This window comes from Nicotiana tabacum, chromosome 7, assembly GCF_000715075.1.
Source record: "Nicotiana tabacum cultivar K326 chromosome 7, ASM71507v2, whole genome shotgun sequence".
Lineage (NCBI taxonomy): Eukaryota > Viridiplantae > Streptophyta > Magnoliopsida > Solanales > Solanaceae > Nicotiana > Nicotiana tabacum.
This window is the reverse complement of record NC_134086.1, coordinates 165,483,505-165,495,278: the sequence shown is the minus strand read 5'-3', so window position 1 is coordinate 165,495,278 and position 11,774 is coordinate 165,483,505. Positions and strand designations below refer to the sequence as shown.

General features: G+C 34.8%; 1 protein-coding gene across 1 annotated transcript; it reads right to left on the bottom strand.

Moving 5' to 3' along the window:
* Window positions 1–1,390: 1,390 nt before the first annotated feature.
* LOC107775786 (magnesium transporter MRS2-3-like) lies at window positions 1,391–9,173 on the bottom strand. Its single transcript, XM_016595567.2, has 6 exons — window positions 8,595–9,173; window positions 7,532–7,768; window positions 7,249–7,377; window positions 6,417–6,577; window positions 4,796–5,042; window positions 1,391–2,019 (listed from the first exon to the last, which is right to left on the bottom strand). The coding sequence occupies exons 1-6, from the start codon at window positions 9,030–9,032 to the stop codon at window positions 1,732–1,734; spliced, it is 1,500 nt and encodes a 499-aa protein (XP_016451053.1). The 5' UTR covers window positions 9,033–9,173; the 3' UTR covers window positions 1,391–1,731.
* Window positions 9,174–11,774: the final 2,601 nt, after the last annotated feature.

Below are 11,774 nucleotides of genomic sequence, written 5' to 3'. Positions count from 1 at the left end.
ATACCATACACCACAAAATTAACTTAAGTTGGCTGTAACAGAGCATGGATCTATCTCCTGCAAAAACTTTATTGTTTTTCCTCATGTTGCCCATAATTTTCCAGAGTTTAATCCAAGATGGAAGTGAATTTTGTTTGTCCAGTTTTTTCTTTTAGTAAATTTACAAAGAAGATAAGAAACAAGATGGTTCAAGATTTTTCATTTTGCATGTATTGTTTGGACAGAAAATGAATATGGACATAATGGAGTAGGAATGGGTAGCTGTACTAAAAAGAAAGACGTTGATGTGGAATATATTTCGGTTTTATGTGGATTTATATAAGATCCTCGCACCTTTAATTAAGACATACCGAGTTTGAGTTTTTAAAATGAATTGGTCCTGTATATGAGGCGCGAATCCAAACTGGTCCGGCCAATAGATTCCGAATAACAGATGATCTAACAAGTATCCCAATTAGAAACAGCTGGCATTATCATCATAAATAGGAGGCAGTTACGAGGTCATGACATGAGTCCAAACAGGACCACCAAGAAAGATCAGATCTGATTATTACTATCAGATCATTTAGGTAAAGGTGAACTGAATCCAGCGCAGCTCCAATCTATACTTGCCTTTAACTCTCACTGCCAACACTGCAGTCTTTTTCATGTAAACATGCACCATTGGGTTTCACCAAACGATTTACTGCAACTTTTTCTTCACCATTCAATACTAACTTTTGACACACAGTTTCTCAAGTTGCTGATGCATAAGGGCTATAATAGAGGGAGCCAAGAAGAATAATAGCAACAAAAAAGAAGGAATTGTCATTTGTAATGATCATTATAAACTTAATTAGTTTCAGTTGCAAGCACCAAATGAGACCAAATAATGAGAAGCACAATTTCACATTCTTTTTTGAAATTCTGAGTCCAGTTCCTATCTTACGAGTTAAAACTACATTCATTTTTGTGAGTATCTGGTATTTTCTTTTAACTCATAATCATAATATCGTTCTAATTGAGGCACAATTGACTGGTAGACCCTATCGGTTTTTATAGAAAACTGAAGCGCCTTTTGTCTTTCAACTCTTCTATGTAAATCTCCGGTTCCATCTCTTCTAAGTTCTAAATTTGAATTATGTATAAATAACTTTATTTCCCATTAGTATAAATCCAAGATTTTGATTAGACAAGCAGAAGAAAGGAGTCAAGATAGATAAGCTTACTGTTTTTTTTTAAACCATTCTAAGGATGTATTTCGTCCCCTTTTCCCCTTGAAATGTGGTCTCCAAATAGTAATGGTGCTCATGTTTTTTACTTTTCATGCTGTCATATACTGGCAAAATGGTGAGATAAAGCTAGTGAATTTTGTTAAATTGCACAAAGAATCCATCAGTATGCTTGCGCGTAAAACAATTCCACAAGCTATTATCACTTGAAACAAATCATCCAACATGGTTGAGCTATACCTTTTCAAGTTGAATCATTACTTCGAAGCACAGTGATGCTTGTAATATAAAAAACTATAGGGTATACTAGTAAATTCAGTTAGCACTTGGTCATATTTAACTCTCCGCCAATATATTCACAATACTCGGCACTCACTCCAGCAAACTTTTTTTTTTAATTCCCTCCCAAATTAGGAGGAACTATAGTGTTCCCACACTTCCCCTCCAGTGTGACTCGAACTCAGGAACTAACGGCCGTAGGTGGAGGTGGTTTACCAACTGAGCAAGCCTCACTAGGCACTCACTCCAGCAATTGCTTGTGCTTACACCAGGCAATTGCAATCACATATAAGAAGAGACTGCCCGTGGCACCACCACCAATTGTCCATAAGAATTCTGGCATCCCAGCTTTAGCTTCGTCAAATAGTTCAATGGTAATATTCATGCCGAAAATTCCAGCCACAACAACAAAGGCGCTCACCACAAGAGTTGCTGTTGTTAACATGACGCCCATTTGTAAAAGATGGTTCTGCTTGTCATCCAGCATGATGTTGATGTAGTCCTCCGTGTCATCCACATACTCCCGCAGCTTTAAAGAAATGAAAATAGATTCATAAGAGAGATCATAACAGCGGAACAAACTAAAGTCCAGCATAAGTGTGTTGTCCACGTAGCTACAAAATTAGTTTAAATTTAAATCCGGATAAGGTAGAAACAAAGACATTTATACAATAGTAAATGTAAAATTTTGACTTGTGCAGTCAATAATTCAATGAAGCAACAACTGGTACTATAGAGAAACAGCCATAAACTAGAGGCTTGACATATTTGAAAGATCATTTAAAGGGCCGTTGATCAAGTAAAGGATCATCTCTGATAATACTATTTCAAAATCAATGTAGTTATTTGCAATTACAATCTATTCTACATGCAATATTTTTATCCAATGGTAGTTTCATCTAGAATCCGAACTTTGAAAAGTCAAATAAAATATACTCCAAGTGAGAAGGGGGGTTAGATTGAAGAGAAAGTCAAACTAGGATATGGCAATATCAAGAGAAGACGAATTAGAAGAATGTTTGTGCATCATCTAGGTTGGATCATTACTAATGCACATGTGAAATATTTGTGCATAATCTAGGTTGTACCATTACAAATTATGAATGATAATACATCTGAAATGGTGTACCTGATCCTACTGTCATATAGGCTAAAATCTCTAAGGAGCAGCATATATGGGATCTTCTTCTCCCTCTAAATACAGCTAAGTTTTTTTCCCAAATGTAATTATAACTAGGTATTGATGCAGCTCTTAGTGGACTGGTCTTTTTAATTGGAAAACTCGTATCGCAGAAAGAAATCAGAATACATAAAGCTTACTCATGTGATTTCTTCATCTGGTAAATATAACAGAATCAAAATGTTATTTGGATGTAAGGTAATTGTCTGAATTCCGAAACTTCGACGACTGTCAGGGTCTTAGTTTCTCCACCTGCTACTCTTCATTAAAGATTGAATTTGAAAACAAACATCCGGCTCTAAAATTCACCATCAAAATCCTCTTTTCCGTAGGAGAGTTAGCCATACAGTTGAATAAACATATGGTGCAAATCCTTACAGAAGTGCACAAATATGGGGATATAATTTCGTAACTAACTGTCGGTCACCAGAGGGCAAAAATATTCTCAAAAGAGAGATTCATATATTTAAAAAGTTCTTGGCTAGGAGAGTGTTCTATAATTCAATCCATCTCAAGATCCGACCCTCTATTTCCTGTTTGTCAGGGCATCACAATCGCTGCCTATATCTGTTTCCTTTTCTTTAATCCACTTTGAAGAAGTATTATCTACCTCTTTGAGCATCTCATCTCTATAAACCAATAGTTCATATGAAGTAGACTCGCATCTTTCTAAAGCTTGGCTGACACCATTTTTGTTTCTGTCATTCATCCTTCTCCATTCCTCAATATTACTGTAGCATCCTTCCCTATAAATGAATAGTTGATTTTGCAGTAGACTCTCATCCTTCTGAAGCTGGGCTGACCCCATTGTTCTGTTTCAGATACTCTTCCATCTCCATTCCTCAGTAGCACCCTTGAGTTTGGGAACTATTACCTTCTTTTGCTCTTTTACCATACTCTCAATTACTTAACTTTGGAGCTAATTACCAATAATCCAAGTTGAATATCAGATGTTCGATTGACAGCATTAATTTATTTATATGATCACGAAAATTCTTTCTGGATACTGCAGATTTAAAGTTGTACCTACACATTTGCATAGATGTCCAGTCTTAGGTGGCTTATAGGAGATTTAAACTTCGAAGCCTTCTCTTTTTCTCCTCCCAGCATATCATCCAAAATCCTTCACTTTTTCTCTCTGAAAAAATACCACTCAGGCGACATGCCATCAACTATTGTCATGAGCATCCTAGTTCGGTTCTAATTATTTTTAAGTTGATTAGACGAGTCTACTTCTATTACAAAGCCTCCCTGGCATGGACCAAACATAACAAGAAGCTCCATATTTCTAAGTTTTTTGTGACAAAGTCACAAAGATAGTCTCTTTAGATAATCTAACCTATTTCCTGTTAAGAAATAAAAGTACAGCAAATAAAGTTGGGAGAAAAAATTGTACGTTCAATGTCTCTCAACATCCTTAAATGCTAATCATTAAGCAAAAAAAGAGAAACGGGACTTCAAACTCATTTGGACAATTTGAAGAAATAATAGATCGAAGAGTCCCTGACGGACAGAAAACTCTTCTGTACAAATTTGGGGAAGATTCTTGGGTTTTTTTCTTCTTTTTGTGAACTTTCAGTCCAACGATGAGATTACCATTAGCATAGATGATTGGTGAGATTCGTAGAGAATCATATATTTGTACTTTTTGTAGACGGTGATTCTCCCCGCATAGTAATTACTTTATTTTTAAAAAAAAAGTGGCTTATAGAGAAAAATGGAAAATGAAGTTTGAAGCAGCTAATAAAAGTTCTATGCAATCAGCAGTTCAAAATAAAAACTATAGGCTGTGGACAGAAGTATTCAAATTTACATACTTGTACATAATAGTACAAAGACAAGTCCATAACATGGCAGTTGAATTTTAAGAAATCTTAATGTGTAAAATTAGATTGTCTGAGTTTTTACCTTAGTAAATCGGGTGCTTAATTGATGCAATGATAATGGGCAACTCATGCACCTTTTCAAAAGAGGGTCAAGCATCCAGATGAATATTTATTGCATCAACTACGCACCCGATTATCATTGTTAGCTAGAAACAACAAGGTACCAGTTCCAAAGTATGACGTTAGATAACAAGTTCAGGTCAAATTACTTTTCATAAAGCATTCTTTACGTCACTCACCGTGTTCAATTTGTTCAATGTACCATCAATTTGAACAAAGTATGCTTCTAAGAGCATTTCAAGCTCCTCCACGTCAAGATGTTTGCTTATGGCACTTCGAGTCGTACTAGTATGTGTCCCACGACTACCTCGGCTAAGAGCATTTGGACCACCAAACAACCGTTCCTGCTGGTTGTCAATATGGGGAACATCCGCATCATAACTGGTGGAACCTGCATTTGCGTCCATTGAGATTTCCACAGGAACCCTGAAATATCAAATAGCTTGAAATTTAGGAATAACAGTGAAACAATGCATTGACATCAGCACCACCTCTCAGGGTCGCGCAAGTGTAATTTTAAAAAAAAAAAATGCATTGATCAGCAGATGTCTCAGTATTCAGGACCAGATTTGAGGAAAAGTTTGTCGTAGGTTTAATCTAGGCATTGTTTTGAAAGTCAAGAAAATCCTCCACAGAAACCCATTTTCCCAGACTCTGGGATCCATTCGGTTTGATGGAAGCCTATAGAAGAGTTATAAGGCAGTATATGCTGCAGGGACACTCGTTTCAAGGAGAAGACATGATGCATTGCTTCACATGCTCAATGTGGTCAAATTTGGATGATGAAACAACAGACGAAAGAGAAATACAAGCACAGTTAAGGACCAACAGTATCTCAGGTTTTTTCCTCAGAAAATAAAGGGCCAATAGTATCTCCGCAGGTGGAAGCAGCATTAACACTATCATAAGTACATGCTCTTCCGGCACATAAGATCAGCCAGAAATAGTAATGCTAATCAAGATTATGTAAGCATCAAGGTAACTGACTCTATTCGAGAAGAAATTTTATTTAGTTACTCAAACAATTGTGAAAAAACTCTGGAAGTAAAAGAAGCAGGGAAAAGGACTGCAGACTGGAGATCCATATCAGTGGTGAATGTGCAGATTCAGCTCCTCCAAAGATCTTTTATCATCTGTCAAGGTTATTTTTAATTGTTTACTTTTTGAATGGAAGAGAAGATGTGGATAAAATAGCTCTTAGATTAATTTATTGTAATGACTTGGCCATCCTGGCTCTCCCCAATGCATTTTAGTTATATACTAATGCAGCAGCAGTTTTCCAGGAACAATTTTGAAATTAGGAAAAGACTGCTCAGGCTCTCAACATGTTGATGACCCAAGCTTCTAGAATCAGCTTATTTTGAAAAGCGTTTTTCTAAAAAGTACTTTTCAAAAAAGTAATTTTGGTGAGAGGCAGTTTGAGTTTGGTTAATTAATTCAAAAGGCACTTTTGAACAGCAATTAGTGTTTGACCTGCCTTTTAAAAACTGATTCTAAGCGTATCTTTCTCAAAAGTGCTTTTAGAAAAGTGCTTCGAGGGAGAAACTACTTTTTTTCTGCTTATCAAAAGTTGCTTCTGCTTCTACTCAAAACCACTTTTTTCCTTCTAAAAGCTTGGCGAAACACCTTAACTTTAGATTTAAAAAAAAAGCACATTTGACCCAAGAAAGAAGCACTTTTGGCCAAACAGGCCATAAGGAAGATCCGTCTAGTTTTCAAATAAGAGGTGGTTCTGAAACACAAAGGAACAGGAAAGATATCAAGGCAAAGACAGCAAGGTATCATCAATGTATAACATACCTATCATCAATGTTCAACTGAATAACTTCCTCATTGATGCCATCTTGCCCACTTATAGAGGAAACAGAAGAATTTTCAAGTTGTTCCATCAGCTTGTCAGTCAAATACATCTCAGCCATATCCTCATCATCATCTAGTAGATGCTCCAGTTCATCTCTGACCTACCAATGAACAAATGCCGATTTGAGTACCAAAAAATGTGTAGATGGTACATTTCATAGCAACCACTCAAACAGAAGATACAGTAGTTCATTTTGCAACCATTTGTCTATCAAAGTACATGACGACATTAAAAGGAAAAAGAAACAAACTACAGCATTTCCTTAATTTTTTGAAATCAGCAAATGAGAGACTTCTCTATGAGTGGCGCTGGAAATCAATTATGAGGCTTTGATCTACAAGTAATATGCAGACTATAACAGCCAGTACCTCAAAACTGAACCATTCTAACAAATGGTAAGTGTGAAACACTTACTAGAAGACTATAGAGCAGTGCATGTTGACCTTCTAACAGGAAAATACATTTTCTCTCATTATCAGCTTTCCTAAAGAAATATACATATGGATAAACTTCAATTGATTGGCATTCCTTAAATATATCATTAATATTGACATATACCTTGCAAATTTCCATGCCTTGAGGTTTGTTGGAATTATAGAAGAAGTGTAAGAATGAATAGATCGTTTCGATATCAAAAGCATAAAATATACAGATAAAACTAGCATCTAAACTATTTGACACCACTACGAATTTTTTCATGGCGTTATTCAGTAATAGTTAACCAACACCGCTAGTCTACCGAGAAATGCAGATTCTTTATCCACTGTATACCTTCTGAACACGTCCTGTAATAGCAACCAAGCGGCTTTTGATTTGACGAACACGTTCCAAGTTAAGAGTACTAATCTTTGATGTCAGCTTATCTAAAGCAGGATGAGCTTCTTGCTCCAGTGTTCGAGCCTGCTTGAAATAGAAGAACACAAACAAAGACCAAAAAGAGAGAAGAAACTAAAAGTGAGCAACAACGACAGTGGAAAAATAACCAACTCCAATGGAGCACTTAAGATCTAGTGTGTTTAGCACATTTGAATAAAGCAATAGAATTATTCTTCACCTCATTATCCAAACAACTGCAAGCAGCCTCCAGGCATGCCTCCAAAGCAACAAACTCAAATGGGAGAAGCTTCGGCCCATCTCGGTTCTCACCAGCTTGCTGCTTCCCATCAGCCTTGTTCTCATCCTTTGCTCGGAAGCTAGCAGAAAAGTTTGGAGGAGAAACTGCTCCGGATTGTGGCTCTTCTGGGTCATACAGATTTGTCCAGTCAGCATTATCGCAACCCCCTCCAGCTTCCTTATTCACAATTACCACATTTTATCAGATCAACAGAGAATTAAAATCATGCGGATAAGTCCCCCCTCTGGGATCAAAGCAGATATAAGCACAACGTTTTAATTTGAGCCCATATAAGTTATCCCAATTGAGATAGGTCATAATAACTAAAACTCTGAGCATCAAAAACCTGAAGTTGCAAAAAAACAGTCTACTATAAAATAGAATGAGAAGGCACTTAAAGATTCTAGTTAGATGGTCTAGATACATATAGTTAGTCCCCAAGGGCATGATTGAGTGGTTGAATCATTGAGATCCCAAGAGTCCCGTGCAGCATGAGCTCATCTGCTACGGTCATGATTTACAAGTTTACCCAGCACATGTGGAGTAGGCGATAATAGACTGCCCCCGGTGGATTAGTTGGGGGCGTAAGCTGGGCCGGACACCACTATCATACATACATTATTCCATAGAATGGAGTATAATGCAACTTCTTTACACCAATAAGCAATAATCACGAAACTGGAAAACCGGAAATTCCGAGTAGACAACTCAAACATGACACTATCCAATAAACCTGCAGCAGTAACGCTGGCAATGTACAAACTAGTAATAAAAGCCAAAAATTGGACATATTATAATATCATCAAATCATCAACTAAAGACCTAGAAGAGTAACAAATTTTATTCATCAATTTCTAAGTTGGGCTCAGTTATATGAATCCTCTATATCCACTCCGCTTTGTTAGGTTAAAGCATAAAAAAAAAATATCTAATAAATTCTTATACATCTAATGAATCCTTAGGCATAAATTTCTCATAGTATATAATCCGACGACAGAAAAACCTGGGACTTGGTGGCTTGATAATGGCGCAAAATTCTCCGTTGAAGCTCTTCAACGAAAGGAGAAACAGAGGGATCCCTAGCGTTGAGCAAGAGGACCTCCTGGCCCGTAATAATAGCCTTGATATGCTCCAAATTAATGACGATAGCCCGTTCACGGCCCAATACAGTAGACGGATACGATAGAAGCGGGTCCAATATACGAAGATCACGGGCCGGAAGTCCAGTTCGGCGCATAATAGCATGTTTTCCGACCTCCACAACTTGAGTCTGTCCAGTTGAATCCAATAGAAGCCATGACCGTATCCCCGTCCCCTTCTTTCGCAACCCAGCGCCGACGTTTATGCCGCCGGGGATGACGGTGTTTGGTCGGAGTATATCCGCGGCGTCATCTTCCGGCGACGGAACCGTGAACTTCGGTGGCGGAGTGATCCCTCTCATTATTTTCGTCGAATCTTTGAAAAGGAAAATATCCTCTTAATAAGTGATCCTCAAGGAATCTCTGTTGTGGCCACTTTGTTCCGTCTGTTATATCGTTTCGTCCTCTACAGTTTCACCTTGTGTTTGTTGTGTCTGTTAAGATCATATTCTTAATTTGAAAATTATAAAGGGGCAAATGTACAAATAACACTTCTAGGATAATTGAGTTTGCGGATTTTAGTTTTATAAGCTTACTTTTAAAGGACACGTTCTTAATTTCAATGTTGTAATGGCGACAAAGGCTCATTTCCTCTATAATTGAGTTGGCAAATACCGTAAAATGCAATTTTATCCCTTCTTTTGTTCCTCTCTCTTGTACCATTCACTTCACGTTTGGTCGTTCAAATTTGATTCTATTCTTTACTAAAAGATTTCCGTTTGTTTAAAGATTATTATGCTTATTCTTCACTTTTATTTTACAGTTAATTAATTCTTTATCTTTTTATAAGAAATGATTTTCTAGTACCATTTTCGCAAGATGAATAAAAATCATATCTCCTAATGGATAATTTCCTTTAGTATATTATTGGTGATACTAAGATCTTAAGTGATGAATTAATTAGTACCATCTAAATGAACCAAATAATAGAAGTATATTTACTTTTGTCTTAGCATCATTTTTTTTTGGGTACCAAAGATAACTAATATATATTAAAACATGCGTACAGGATTTTGTTGTTCGTGCATCATATTACAAGGCATCATGTTAGTTTACAGTCAACCTTACGAAAATGCCAGACAAAACAGATTAATTGAAAGAAACTAAAAAATTTAAATTAGATAAAGAAAATTTGATATTTACTCTTTTGTCGTTGCTTCCTACCTTCTCCTTATTTGCCCATCAAAATATTTTCTTACCATTTTATCAGTCAATCTAGCTTGTAGTCAATACATTTACAAGCTTTTGGTTAATTTATACACTATATTAAAAGCACGAAGGCCCTTAATGAAATATTGTTCGTCTTTTTTATCCTTTTAAAATAGATTTCGCACTAGGCAAAATAGTAATTTAATTATATTTCTAATAATTAAGACTTTGAAATCAACTAAAATATTGACTACTAAATATTTTCTTATTTTAACTTGTACGAGTCCTAATTTGCACATACATTGTATCTTTAATTTATAAAAGCTTTATTATTATTTTCTTATATTAATTAATTAATTAATTAGTACTTCTAAATTTTATGCAAGGAAATTAATTGATATCTACGGAAGTCAAATTTTCTACTCCTAATAATTGTCTAACGAAGTAAAAACAAGTTATGTAAAGAAAATATATTTCTGTGGAACTATATTTGCACGTAAAACAAGATGCTACCTCATAACAATGATTACATAATGTTAAAAAGGCACGTAACTATTATCAAATAATATATTTGAATAATAAAATAAAAATTTAAGAAGTAGAAGTCATTGAAAATAATAAATACTATATCTCGACTCTCATAAGTGACGATTGAAAAATTAATAATTATTCAAGTTCTTCGCTTTTATGTTATTTAAGTAGGATTACATTTATGACCAAAAAGTCGTCAGTCGTCTCAGTTTGAATTAATAAAACACATAATATATCCTAATATAGATTAACTTGTATACTCCAATGAAGGCTTGATATATTCAAATCTATCCATCTATATTTATCTATCTATACCTATACTATATTAAAAGCACGAAAACCTTTAGCGAACTATCGTTCATTTTTTTTTACCCTTTAAAACTAGCTTTCACGTTGGACAAAATAGTAATTTAAGTTATTTTCCTAAACTGTAGGAATACTCATTTAATTATTTCGATATATTTAGAAATACTCTCTTAGTTATTTCCCTAATACTTCATATAAACTCTATCTAGGTTTAGGGTATTAAATCCAAGCACTTCACGAGTATTCTTTTTATATTAGGTGTATGAGTATTTTTTTTTTTGTTACAAAGATTTAGGTTTAGTTATCCTAATTTCCTCTTATTCTCCGGTCTTAGGAGTTCTTTTTAAAAGTTTACGGGTATTTTGTTTAAACATGATTATTTAATTATTTTTTTATATTTAGAATTTTGATATCAACTAAATTTTTTATTATTAAATTATGCTTGGGAGCAAGAACAAATATCCAGCGATCACTAAAGTAGTAATCTCAAAAGTTCATCAATTCCAATTTTTTAGAATTCAAGTATCAAGCTTAACATAAAATATTTAATTTTAAGAATACAAAAGAAAGAGAAGTGCTCATAAGATTCAATAACATTAATGGTTATACTAATATACAAATTCAAAAGTGATATGTCAGAGTGATTTTTTTATTATTCTGAGTATGGAATTCTTACCGAAAAATTTATAATTACAGTTAGATATTAAAACTTGGGAGAGATAATATTAAGATTTTAATAAACAAAAATATTAACAATAAATAATTAAGTCCTAAAATTAATTAACCAAAAAAGACTTTGATTTAACTAATTTCTGAAAAATTCAAGTCATTCTTTTCGAAGTTCATCATATAAATCTGTTATAATATAGTATTAAGAGTCAAATTGTTAAAATACAAACGGCAAACAATAAGCATAATACTTTAAAAGATAAAATATATTCTAAGTGAGTTGTCATTACCGGCCATCCTTATACATAGTGGTTGGGGAGTTCTCCCTAACTTACTAGATCAAGAGTTCTAAGGCTGAGTAACAGCGTCAACAAACAACAACAAATGAG